Here is a 14523-nt window from a genome sequence, read left to right as displayed (position 1 = left end):
TTTATCACAGTTCAACAGCCCCCCTCATATTGTCCTGGTCCATATTTCCAATGGCAAGGAAATGTAGCAAATGCTAAGTTAAGAGGGATGATAGGATCTACATGACTTGGCTCCTCATGCAGTTTCATTGAGACGTTCACGTGTTGCTATTTTCGGCCACTGCATCAAGTTTCCCATCTGACTAAGACAAATGTAACCTTAGTTCAAAGTAGAGCAAACATTCATGAGGAGATGGGGAAACTTCTACTTCCCACAGTGACTTACCAAAGCATCCTGAGACCATGCTCTCACTATTAAGACAGGCTCAGGCTGTGTTAAAGCACTTTATTCATTTATAAATACTGTTGTGTTTACAAGCATCATAGAGGTGAATATTATCCCCAAACTTTCAAACATATACTTAGAATACTATATAACAATCAAGAAAACAAAAACCATTCATCTCAAGAGTTTGAAAGGCCACTCAAAAAAATTGCATAAAAATACATTCTTTCTCATCACTCACAGGCTAGTCTTTTCTCCAAGTAGTGTATTTACAACAATCTGTAAAACTCTCCTTAAAACAGGTAAGTACAGAATACTTGCAGCTTGGGAAGTTAGCGAGCCAAGTGCATAACACCACTCTTTTCCACGAGTTAGCATTTGCAGAGGGGACTTGTTACTAGATTCCTCAACAACATGAGGGAAGCAAGGGGAGGGGGCAACACAAGAGACCCTGTGGCAACAGCTTGGGCTGTGCTGTTTTTCAAGGGTATTTACTGAGAACACCCTGAAAGTCACGTTGCACCAAGGGTCCAATTTGCCCCAGGAAAAGAGAGAACCGTTGTCAGGTGAAAGGAACAGAGGAAGAAAAGAATTGCCCCTAGGAATTGGGTTAAATTTCACCTGTGAGCTGCTTGTGGAGTTAATCTTGGTAAAAAGCCCTTCATGGAACATGCTGCTTCTAGGAGAATCATGCAAAAGGATTTCCAAACATGAAGGTGATCATGATCCAAACCTAAGTCACTCAAGGAAAAGGCCTTGGGGAGTCTGCTAGCTTGAAATAAACTTAAAATTGCCTTTTGAAACAGGCCCCTTAACATCGCTGAAGGAAGAAGTACATCCAAAAATGCTGGACTTCGAGGTGGGCTAATATGGCAGGAGTGAAGTAGAATAAAGAAAAACAAAGATGAAAGTAGGGGGCATCAATGTGAGTGCAAAGGATAAATTTCTATCTCGGGGTGGGCGGGGGGGGGGGGAGAGATTTCTGCCTTCTGACTCACTTGCAAGGAGTCCCAGCAAAACATGATCACTCTCAGATACATATGAACGCCCATTCTAAAAAATTGAAGACATGTTTGTTAAGGAGAATCTGCATTTGAATCAAAGTGGGAATTTGGAAGTCGTCCGGAAACGTGCTGATACCCTGTTCACAAAAAACTCCAATTCAGAAAGAATTATAGTGGTTATGGGGGAAAGCAAACACGATGCAGTAGAAATTATCTTTCAAGTATATTTTGATTTCAATCATGATTTCTATTCACTGTCAGTAAATCCCAGGCCTTGGCGACCTACCATCACCTGGTAATGGCAGAATTGGCAGGGGGGGGGGAGATATTCAGCCAATATCCTTTGTGGGGGAAAGGACTACATTCTGCTCTTTACCATCTACAGGCATACATTAAGCTCACCAGCCTTGGAAACAGACTTGCTATTCCCTATAGAAAAGCAACTGTTAAGTCTCCCAAGCACAGTCAGGGAGTTGCATACGATTTGACCTATTGGTAAATATAATCATGGCGAGACTTATCATTCCTGATTATTCCATGAGAATAAGACTTTTAAATGCTAATGAACAACCACCGACTGGATTGTATCCACAGCCCTTAAAAGAAGTCAGTCCTATGGCATCAAATACTTTGCTATCAGATTTCTATAGACTGGCTTCTGATAATAATTATTCCTATGTGGACTAGAAACCACCAATAAATCTGAAATTAGCTGATTTGATAAAACACAGTACTCTCTTAAACCCTGACTTACTGTAGATGACTGACTGAATTATATCTGGTCAGATCTCTAGAGTCATTCTTTAATTTCTTCCATTAACAGTAAATCAATATGGACAGTGCACAGATGCTGCATCATCAGCTGTCACAAAATATAGATGAAATCAAGCTCTTGCAGCTCTAAATCTACCCCCCACTTAAAATTCCATTTCAATTCCACTGGTTAGAGTTCTCTGCATGTGACAGCTGTTCATCCATATTATTCATGTTGTATTTTAGCAGTACAACACAACCTCCTTTAATGCAAGGCATTCAACCAGTATGTCAGCTCTCAATACTACTTCTGTATCTACATTTGTTTCCTTCAACTTGGCCCTTTTTGCATGCCTCTAGTTTCTTCTGAAACTTTGCTTTAGACCAACAAGCCACTGCACAAAAACCTTGCGTTCACAATTTGCAAGCAATGAAACCCGCTCCTTCCTTACTCCAAGCTCTGCTTCTTATATCAAAAAAGTTGCATGGGAACTTCAGCACAGATGTGGAAGAGGTTTCTAAGAGCTTAGACATGCAAGTACACCTTAGGATGTACACTGAGCTGTAAAAGCTTCTGGGAGTAAGAAAGCAGTAAGGTAGAAGAGTTTAAAGAAAAACCTCCCAGTGCCTTCCAGTTAAAACCTCTCACAGAATAAACTTGCAGTGCTTTCTCCACATAATTTGTACTTTATGTAGAGAATATTCTAGCAGACTTCACTATTATAACTAACATTATATAAAATCCATTGGAACACTAAAACGCACCAGTACAAAGCAATCATAATTCAGTAGCAGTCATATTTTCTCTCTGGGTTTTCTTGAAAACAGGCATGAATTTGCTTATGAGTGGACTGTCCTGAATTGTCTACTCCCTTGGTTAAAACGTTATATTAAAATAATAGCCTGCATTTGAACAATCCTATATCAGCTTAATCAATCAAGATATGATTTTGCTCCTGTAAACAGTCCCTCAGCTGCTCCCTTTGAGTGAGTTGTGCTTCAACAAGGGCCTCTATTTACCAGTGTTTCCCAGTTTGTGAAACTATGGCTACCAGCTTTGGAACAAGACAGGATTGTCAAACCAAATTCAAACTAAGATTTAAGATCCAGACTTTTCCCCAAGTTATTCCTGGTTTAGTCACCTCTTTTGGACAAAAGAACTGCATGATTTTGGCGGGGCGGGCGGGCGTGGAACTCTCATTCATCCCTCAGTTTTTTAAGGTGAGATGGTTGTCCAAACCAGGCCGGTGTTAACTTTAATACTGGAATAAAAATGGGTTCTCAGGTGATTGGTTTAGGGAAGCCTTACTAAGGAAGACAAAGTTATGTATTAAAATAAGTAAAAATCTGATTATCTTTTACATGACATGAAGCCCAGAATGTCAAGACACGGGATACTTGGCGGACAACACTGATCTTGGTGACCCCCCAAAATAACCTGCTTAAGTTACTTTCAGTAGCACTAGATATCATAGTCAGTGTTTTGGCTTGTCAACAGGATTAATTTGCTCACGCAATTTTCAGGCTGGACAGAATTCAAGTTTGAATATCAAATCCCAACGTTAAAAAGTCTCAACTTCATAGGTCACCATCCTTCATGCTGTATCAATGTGGCCATCTGTGGTCCTTCAGATGCTACTGGAGTCCAACTCCCACCATCCCTGGCCATGTTGTGTGGGGCTGGGGGGAACTGGAGCCATCCTTGCTTGCCCTACTGTAGGCTAAGTGAGAACGGGCAACAGTAGAATGCAGGAATCATTACACAATGGACCAGATGTCTGCTCCTTCTGTGCTGTTAAATGATTATTCATGGCAGAGTCTGAAAAAGTTCACCCAAATACACCCACCGGTGTAAAATCAGCTAGACTGGTGAGCGAGAATGCTTGAGCTGGAAGATACCACTCACAGAGATCAGTGCATGTTGTTACCAGTATAAGACAACCCCCACAAGCCTATCTAGCTCTGAAACAAGGTTGGTAGGAAGGTAACTGTTTAAGAAAAGCACTGGATGTAAGAAAAGCAACACATAAAATTAGTAGCGTATAAGAGATTGTACCAGATAATTTATCTGACCCATCCAGAATCCTGACTATCTGTCGTTCTTAAAATGAAATATAATGTCAGACAATATTTCTGGTGCTTTTTTCTTTTTTTAAGCAATAGCTTGCTAAGAACTCGGAGCTTACCTTGTTTCTGTTCAAAGGGACAAGGTATGTTCACCATATTAGAACACTGAATTAGCCTTTTCAAATGCTTCTATGCAAAGATGGTATCCACTGGTTATTAACGGAATTCATACAGTTCTACTCAGAAAGGGAGTGCAAACACATGGAGTCTCCATATTTGAGTGAAACAGACTTCTAATCATGCAAGAGGACTTCAACATCCTCTCCTTCTGAAGTCCCTGGTATGCCCTCAAACTTGCTCAAGGGTTATTCTGAGAGTGTATGGGGGTAAGCAAGGAAGATGAAGTCTTGCTGAGTCTCTTTGCACAATTCTGTCTTCGTCTCAGAGCTGATCCATAACTGATCAAAAAAGCACCTCCCCCCTCTGATAAATGCTGAAGGAAATGCCTGAATTTCTACTGCTCACTCGTATGCTTTCAATAATAGTTATTCTCAGATCCCAAAGTTCCTTATTTTAAATAATTGTGAGAATTAAAAGAATGCAGGGAAAGAACAGAGCAAGTCCACTGGCAAGTTGCCATATTGACAGGAAATCTTAACAGGCTCTGCAGATGAAATCTGGTTCTCTGTAGTATCCAGAAGAACAGAGCGTGCAAATTAGTTACATCATGATAACCCATAAACATGAATTTGTTCCTTTCCAGTATGCACAGAAATGGCTTTTTGAGAAATGTATGTCCTGCTGTTGATGCCCTCATTAAATGCAAATTCAAGTATTACAACTGCGCAAATAATCATGGTATCAAAATTCTCAGACATCATAGAATGCTACTGCCAAGACTTTCCACCAAGATTGAGGCTCAACATATTCCACAGGGATATGCACATCTATCCATCATTCCTCGAGCCTTGCTGTTGTTAAAATTGAGAACACTCCCCTATTCAACTGAATGTGTATCTATTGGCAAGTTAACATGAATGTGATTTGTTTGCCCAGGTCTTTTGTGAGGTTTTTCATGTAGAAAAACCAAACATCTTGCTAATAAAGAAGTATTTTGGCATTGTGTCTATGGAATTTCATTCAATAAGCACTTGTTGCTGGTTAGCTCTCTTTCCACCAGAAGTCTTGAAAAATCAAGGGGCAAACTGTTAGCCAAAGAATGCAGAGGCTGTAAGATCGCGTTATTATTAAACAGTACCAAAGAAGGCACCCATGGAAAAAACAGCAAGAACCATCAAAGGATAGCAGGCAAAAGTGAAGCAAAACAGAAAGGAGAGCCAGTGATTGGATCCCCAAATTAAATTATCAAAAATATTACATTAAATAAATCAGTTAGCTACTGAGATACATGGAAAACACAAATCTCCAAGCCAAGTGACTGTTGTCAGACTCCCAGAGAAGTAAGTCATCATGGCTTTCACCAGCACCGCAGACTTCCAAATTCCAGAATGGAGATTGATAAATCCTCAGTGGCAATTCCTAGTTTCACTCATTATTCCTACTCCAAGACAGTATCTTAAGACATGTTGGGTCAACGCTATGGAGTCACTTCTATATCACTTATTACAGTAGATTCTTCTTTACATCAGATTAAGGTGGACGGATATGGAGCTTACAGCAGATCAGTTGGGCAGCTCAGACAGCGCCAACCCAGTCTTTGTCCCTTCAAATGAGTTACTTCGACATTCCAAAAATATTAAAACATGGCGGGGCATGCTGTGTTGGGGGGGAAGGATAAGCACTGTGCAATATGGGAATGCCTAGCAAGGTGCAAAGAGCAGTGAAGGGTGGGGCTAGCTGATCCGTGTCTGAAATGCCAGCTACTCTTTCAACTGGAAGATCAGAAGCAGGTGGCAAGGGTGGCAGCATGTGCACAAATATCTCTTTCTGCCCATCCTACGTTCAATATACTACTTCGAGAGTTTACTGATGACACGGATGAGGGCTCCATTTTCATCTTTCAGCCGCTGATTGTCTGACTTCAGTTCTGTCAAAACCTGTTGAAAGACAAGATCCAAACAATTCAGTATTGGTTGTCCTGAAATTCCTATGCAGCTCTGGTGGGGGAGAAACACATGACCACTCAAACGAAAGCATTTCTAGTGTTAATCGAAAATTGGATTTGATCTCAAAAACAACTAAGCCACACCAACAAGGTGTATACTTTTCATATTCACATCTCTAAGATTAAACATGAATTTGACTCTTCCGTTCTCACATATACAGAGCAGCATCTACTTGAGTGAGTATGTTAGGTTAGACGTCACACTCATGGACATTTGTAAGCCCAGGAAATTATACCCAGAAATAGTATGAGAAAGAAGTAAATTTTGGAGAACAAGTGCAATCTAGCACAACTTGAATGGCATTTCATCCTGGACAGTGCTACTTGCACTCTTTCGCTTTACTTCACTTTGGAAAATGCACTTGCCTTGTAGCATTGTTCCTTCACACCTGGATAAATCCCATGCAAAAGAAATCTTTCACTTTTAAACTCAGAAGGAAAAGTTGCATACTTTCAGAAAACATAGGGTTGATTCACACATTATACTTCCATGTGCAGAGTCACAATTGCAGCCCAACAGTGGGGTTGGATGGGATTTCTTTTACAGGTTGTGTGCCTCTATTAATGTCTTTTTTCAACATATGCAAGCAATAGTCAAGGAGGGATACTTTGCTCACAAGGTATCGGTATTATCATGCACATTTATTATTCAAATCTATCCTTGCACCCCACCCACACCAGTGACTTAGGAAGCAGCAATTTATGCAGGTGGATTCGCTTTTGGAAAGTGTTGGTAACCTCCAGCCAGTAAGTAGTTTTTCCATTGACAGTAGGCACCTAATTATGTTTTGGGCAAGTTATGAAATACTAGCAGCTTCATACCCGGCATTGCTCAGGAAACAAAAAACACCAATGCACTTTTGAAAGGTTCAGTCTGCATCTTGATTCAAAATGGCATCCACAGTTGCATCTCAACATAGATGAAAGCCTACTTCTTGATATCAGGAACAACTAATCAAAATATACAGTAGATCATAGACCAGAACTGGACTCTTTAAATAAAATAAAATGTCTCTTTGATTAACAACTGCAATATATTTATATACTGCATTAAAAGTAAGGGTTAGTACTGGGTGCCTAGAAATGCCAAGTGATTTGGGGCAAGGGCAACCAAGAGTGATCTATTTTGGGCCATGGCTTAAGTCTGGAATTCTTATGCCTTTACTAATTGAGGTATGCAGCACATGGTTAATTATGACAGCTTGCTTTCCAGACTCCTGAGCATTTTGCCAGCCACTCAAGCTCCCAGGAATTCCTAGAGGTTGGCCTCTGTTGAAATAAATGACCAGGTGCTTGGCCTGATCAGGGATATTGAAATGATGCACAACCTCTAGCCCAGGGAGAAGAGACTAGGTTAAGATAAAGCCCCCAAGGACACCAACCATGGCAGAAGGGGGAGGTGGGCTACGGCATGTGCACCTTTCTACACAGAGACTTATTGGGAGCCTGTTGCTAATAGGAATACATGACTGACAGCTTGCTGACCTTGCTATTTTTACACAGGATGGGATAAGAAGTACACACACTCTCCTCCATCCATGCCAACGTGGTGACCCTTTGAGAAGGGTAAAGAAGTACAATCCCAAATCCTGTTCAATATTTCAATTTTTGTACTTGGCATTCTGAATATTTAGAAAGGCAACCACCACAGATTTATTGTCAATACTGGAGGGACAAACTTTATTATTTGCTACAGGTAACTGAGATGCTGCAAATTTAGGACATTTTGCAACAGATGTTGTCACATTTATCTGACCATTCAGTAGCAGCAAAACCATAATGGTGAGGTATTTCATCCAAGGTAAGCAGAGTTCTTTAATATTTGCTTGAAAATCACCAAAATTGCAAGCAGAGATTGGAATGGTATTGGATTTATAAAATCAGCATTAAACTTTTCTCTTTGTGGGACCTGAATATGCAAATAGGTTTCCGGTATAAAAATGATAGCTGAACTTCATACTGTAGTTTCATCCTGCATTTCACACGATTGTATGAATACAGTTAATGTTATATAGGCAGTTACAGGATGAGCCTGCAAACAACAGTCAGACATACACTTTCTAGAATGTCGCAAGCAACTTCGAGAAGTACAGCCATTATTTTCATTTTATAATAGGAAAGCAAGGCCCAAGTGAGATTAACAAAACATGGGGTGTCAGAACAAGTTCTACCATCAGTCCAATGGCATCTTTCAGTGGTTCCTTCAAAGCAAATTAGCCCAAACATGAGAGCTGACTGGTCTAACTAGGGCAAGGAGGATAAAATGATTAATGTGTAATTTACTACATTTAGGTGTTCCCTAAAACTATTATGCAGGATTCACTACATGGTATCCATTAAAAACATTCACACTAAACACAAGCTATGAAAATATATGTATGGGGGGGGAATCAACTAGCTTTAGTGGTGTTTCCATGAATACCCAGAAAAGCACTTTTCTGCACGTACAGTACAAATGTAGATCCCAGGTATATTTAGTAATACAACTGTGAAATAGAAAACAATGTGCCTGAATGGTATGTCCCTGTAATGCTATTAAAGTCATTTGTTTAGCATCTGCAAAGAAACATGGTACCTTAGTGACATTTCAGTCAGATGAATTGCAACATACAGGGAGAAAGTATCAAAGGACCTACATCTTTGCTTTGTTGCTTCACTGAAGCAAGTTCTCAAGAGAAAAAGACTTACACTTTTGCATTAGAGCTGCTATATGTAGCAAGCATAACATGCCAAGCTATAAGACACCAAGCACATAGAACAAACACCTTGTGCAACTTAAAAGCTTCAGGAGAGCTCTAAAGCATCAGTAAAGAACATTATAACAAAACAACCTGTTTTGTTCATGTGTGCTTTGCAAAAAGTCATCCTAACTGGGTAGAATCTTTATAGTGTTGGGGAAATCTGAGGCACTCTTGCTTTACTGGGGGCCACTCAATTTTTTCCTCACCCACATAGCCTGACCTCTGACAAAGGCATTCTCAGGTCTTAATACTCATATTTTCCATGAAGCTATCTAGTCCTTTTTAAAAAAAAAAACCTATACCAACTTTTCCTGATGAACACATATCATTTATAAGCTTTACTATTAAAAATGCCTTCCATTAAATAAAAATGCTGCATGTTCTTTAATTTGTGTCCCCCCCCCAATATTTAGTAATTTTTTGGGGGGAGAATAGTTATCTGTGTGGGATGTAAATTTTGAAATAAATAAACAAACAAACATGAGGACTTGGATCTTTGTTTTGCAGTTTCCAGTACTTTGTCTCTCTCAACTTACACGTACAATTAGCAGAAAAGCTTAAGATGCTCACAAAACCACAGCTAGAATACAGCCTACCTCCCCAAGGACAAAACTGTGTTTTTTTTAACACTGCTGAATTACATTGGTGTTAGCTCGCACCAGATGTACTACACCATTTCATAAAAATATTCAATACAAACCCATCTTTAACACTGAGTCATATGCCTCAGTTCTGGTCACTTTCATATATTTTGGTAGCATTAATGATATCTTACATTTACCTTCAGAACTGCATTATTAGGGCATGTTGAATTTTTCATCTTTAAAAATCCTGATTTGAGGGGTGTTAAAAAGTTGTGGTATGATTAGGTAATTTGAAATATATTTTGGTTATTTGTAAATATTTAGGTCTTGCTTGGTAAATCTCTATGTGAAAAGTTCCTACTTTTTAACATTTTTTAATTTTTCCTGTCATTTATAAACAAATAGGTTATTCTCCAATTTTGATGAAAACAGATGTTGATAAGTGCCTAAAATTGATTACAAGATACAGTGGTACCTCGCAAGATGAAATTAATTTGTTCTGCAAGTCGCTTTGTATAGTGAAAAGCTCATCTTGCAAAGCGTGGTTTAAAATTTTCCTGGTTTACCCGGTCTACCCATTTAGTTAATGCATTCCTATTTGTCTTGCGAAGCGCGGTCATAGGAAACTTTGTCTTGCGAGTCGCCTCGTGCAATGCAAAACGCTTTCATCTTGTGAGTTTTTCATTGCATGAGGCATTCGTCTTGTGGGGTGCCACTGTATTGTAGTTCTCTTATATGTGTATTGTAGTTATCTGTACTATTAATATTAATATTATACAACAGTATGTGATATCTTTTTTGCTTTCTACCACCAGTCCACCCACTGAGGTCATTGGGGTTTCAAAGCCGAAATGCTCTGACAAGTAGATTTATCGTCTATCCAAGATAGACAGAATGGGGTGGCATGAGGACATCTAAGCAGCCCTAGCAATTATCTTCTGTGTTGCATTGGAGACTGGGGGCTGGGGTCTTGCTTGAATATGTTACAGAGCATCTCTGGTACCAGAACAATTGTGTGGTCATCAAAGGAGCTGGGATCCTCACCCACCAACATCATTTTATTATACTACACACACACACACACACACACACACACACACACACACACACACTATATTCAGCAGAGAATTAATTGTGTCCCTTTGTTGCTCCCTTTGCAAACAGAATTTTATTCCCATGAAGGAGAAAAGCATGTTTTCTTTGAAGAATAGCTATGATGATAAACACGATAATGAAGTCTATGCAGAGGACTGGATAAACTACTTGGTGTTAAAAATACACTGTAAAGTAGAGCTACCAAAGTTCAGTCGAGTGACGGTCTTTCCTTATTGGATAAATTGGGGGTGCAAAAACAGCATTCTGATAGTGTAGGATTCAGGCTCTTGGACAGGCACCCAATCTTAAGAGGATTGCCACATTTTAAGAAAGACAAGATTTTAGTTCCTTCAATATTAGCATGGATAATAAGCACTATGGAAGGATGGAAATACTATATATTCTCCTGCTTCAGAACCATTAAATGAACAGAAGTCTTGACCTGCATGGAATATGGTTTCTCTAAGTCTGACACCATCTTTGTGAGGATCAAGAGCAGGCCTTTAGATTCTACAGGAATCAAATTTTAACAGTGTACACTTCTTTTGAAGAACATGGTCCAGGGGGCTTCTGCCATTGGCTCTCCTACTCAGATGTGGGCCCTCAGCAGATACATGATCATGTGATACCAGCCCTTGAAGTTGTTAATTTATTATTCTTTTTTCTTTCTTTTTTTACTATAATAGGATGTTATATGATAAAGTAATGATATGTTGTTACAGCTGGAAACAAAATTTCTTTATATTTTCACTTGTATAAAATGATTAAAAACTTTAACTTCGCTTCAAAATGCGAGTATTCGGCTTTTTTTATTAGTGTATTTCAAACAGATCTCAATTTACCAAGCTAAAGATCAACCAATCATAAAAATAATTGCAGATTTGGATTCCTCATGTGCAATAACATATTTTTAGAACCCCTCATTGAGCAAATTCGGGGGGAAAAATTCGTCCTTAAATGACACGCCCTACTGCATTATTCTTTTTCACAGTCATGGCAACCAGGCATACCCAACGACGCTTTAAAAAGGCAAAATAAAGCCTGAACGAAATATCATTAGGCTGGTGATCATCCTGAGATGCAGAGCCCATATGGGGGAAATATATACCCGAAAAGAAGTGACTGAAGTACCTTGTATGCATTAGAAATGCAAAGTTCAGTATATGAACAGGCAGTGACTTCCCTACTGCTAATTGAGTGCCACGCTCCTTATCTGCCACATTTAGGAAGAATGTAGAAAGGGTAGGGAATAGCTCAGTCAGACAATAAGAGCAAAGACCTGCCTGGAAGACTGGAAGGAGAGGAGAGATCAACTGGAGGGGGAGATGCTATAGCTCTTCTGACTCTGGGGTCTCAGCGGATTGCGAGAGCCTGGCTACAACCCGGGTCAAAGCCCTGTTTTCGGCCAGCAGCTGCTCATTCATCTGCCTCAAAGTGTGAATCTGTTTGAGCTGGTGAAGGTTCTGCAAAGTGAGAGATGGAGGAGATAGACAAAGACAAAACAGAGAATATAAAACAGCACAGAAACATGAATTCAATTGGCAAGCAAGAAAAAAAGAAGAGCAGCAACGAGAGGTGGAGAGCAGTGAAAGCACAGAAGAAGCTGGACAACATACTAAAGCACTACTAGACCAACCAAAAAAGAAACCACAGGGAATGCTGTTCATTCTCTTAAGGCTTGAACCTAACCAAGTTTCAAATTTAACGAAACAACATAAAGGTGACAAACTCTATAGCTCTTAAATGGAGTGTGAAACTTCACCATGGCTTAAACCCACATCAGGAAAGCCTTGCGCACAGCACTTTTAAAGTCCTTTTGCAAGGTACTGACAGATGACTAATGCTGGTTTGAAGAGCACCAATAGGGCAGTTAAGTACCTTTATAAAAGCTTTATATGACCCACATCCCAGCCAAAGTGGCTTTGCATAGCAAAAGGGGATATTTGTAGCAGCTGAAGTAAATTGCTTTAAAATGAGTCTAATACTATCGTTCACTTTACAACATGTTGTAGTATTTGCAGTGGAAAGGGAAACTGGTTTGTACAATGCTGAATACTGTCACAATACAGAACTCTTATAGCCTGTGCAGTCTGTAAGTGTCCCCGTGCTGAATTTGGCTCCACAATTTAGCCAAACAGTAGCTTTACACTAAACATAATTGATGCAAAATCTTCAAAAACACCCCTCCAAATACAAGCACACACTTTTTCATATGTGCGTATGGATACAGTGGCCATACATCAAAAATCGTCAGCATGACTTACTGTCCCAAACTGGCATGAAACACAAGTGTTATGTGTTCATGAAAATTTTCTCTAGCATAAATAGGACTAAAATTTTGTATGAACTCTAAAGGTCAAGTATACAGACAATTAAGAGCTTTGAAATTGCTTTTATAGCATCAAAGGCAATTGCTTCAGAACCATTGCAGATTCTAAAAGGAGCAAATGGCACGGGCAGATCGTGAAAGCCGTAGGGATTCTGTTGGAATATTATTTTGTTGTGTTGATTCAAATGTATATCTGAGCTGTCGAATATGTCTACTTGAGACATGAAGTTAAATGCCTTTGTAAGACAGTGAAGAAAACACAATGAGGAAGATATAACTGAGGATATAAACACCCTACAGAAAGTTTTACTAGGCCAGGAGGATATTAGAATAATCTTGAAATAATCTCAAAATATGAGATACAACATCCATGTGACAACAATTTGCAGGAAAGACAACACAAATCCAATGGAACAGCATTCTTTTTGTTACTTCCAGGATTATTGTGGTACAGCAACCTAGAATTTTCTGCAGAAGCAAATATCTTCCATTAGCTTGCATTCCATTCTACTCTTCTCTTCTTCATTGACTGAAGAATAGAGATTTATTGACTAAATCCAGGCTGCAACCAAAAACTCTCCATAACAGTTTGGGCTAAACAAATCTCTGGGTATAATTTACTTAATTTTCAGCTGTGAGAGTCATTTTATTTTTATTTTTTTTAAAGCACAGGGCACTAAGCCCATAAGACAAAAACACGAAAAGGTTAGCAAATTCTGCAAACATTTTTGTGAGGGACCCACAACACAGTACAGTATCCTTATCCCGCCCATCTATGCGGTGACTAAGAGGAAATCCTAATGCTGGTATGCCTGGTTTATGCTTCATTAATTTAGGTGTTCAGAAGCTCACAATAATTATATTGCCTAGGAGGACAGATAATAAATGGGGCAGCAGGGCCAGACAAGAAACTGAATGCTACATCACAGGTTTCACTGCTATAAATGATAAAAGTCCAACCTGTCAATAATTTAAAAGGCATAATTGCTGAACATTCCAGCTGATTAAGCTGATAGAGCTGAGCTGTGTCTCTGTTCAGCCAAGTCGCAAAGCGATCAAGCAGCCCAGGGAGCCTAACAACACTGCTTCAGTGTCAAACTCAGTTTTTTTACCTTCCTTCCTCCAAGCGAGTTGCTGACAACAAGAAAAGAAGTGACTGTACAGCAGGGAAAGAATATAAATTGAAAAAGCAGATCCTGGAGAAGCCGAGATGCAACCACAGCGCAAGAGGGATTGAGGCAGGATGTGTGCATATTTGCTTTGTCAACTCAAGGTGACTTTGGCTATAAAAAGAAGCTGTGGACAGATAAGGCATGTAATGCATGAAATAGATGTCATTCGAGAGCAGCAGACATGCTGAAAATGGCCTGTAATATTATGGCAGCACACCCAAAGTTTGACGGACCACTCAAGGGCACTGCATTCATTTAGAAGAGGTAGTTCAGAAGAAAAATAGTAAATAAGTTCATCAAGGATTTCCATAGTTTCACCACCTCACACAAATCAGTACTGCTGCTTTAGGGTTTCCAGAGCCGAACACTTCAGCAATCACACCTGAGGG

General features: G+C 39.5%; 1 protein-coding gene across 9 annotated transcripts in view; it reads right to left on the bottom strand.

Annotated features, from left to right (window-relative positions):
- Positions 1-309: 309 nt before the first annotated feature.
- The window catches only part of PPP1R12B (protein phosphatase 1 regulatory subunit 12B), a 105392-nt gene continuing 91178 nt past the window's right edge, over positions 310-14523 (bottom strand). For 7 of the 9 annotated variants that reach the window (XM_035122901.2, XM_035122904.2, XM_035122909.2 and 4 more), the window contains one exon: positions 310-6145. In XM_035122901.2, coding sequence (XP_034978792.2) covers positions 6139-6145 — 7 coding nt within the window. In that variant the 3' untranslated portion in view covers positions 310-6138. Of the gene's footprint in view, positions 6146-11916; positions 12097-14523 lie in introns of all 9 variants that reach the window. The other 2 variants (XM_035122902.2, XM_035122908.2) reach the window with 1 other exon arrangement.

Source organism: Zootoca vivipara, chromosome 7 (genome assembly GCF_963506605.1).
Source record: "Zootoca vivipara chromosome 7, rZooViv1.1, whole genome shotgun sequence".
NCBI classification, from domain to species: Eukaryota; Metazoa; Chordata; class Lepidosauria; order Squamata; family Lacertidae; genus Zootoca; species Zootoca vivipara.
The sequence above is the reverse complement of the archived record's forward strand: the minus strand, read 5'-3'. Positions and strand labels throughout refer to the sequence as shown.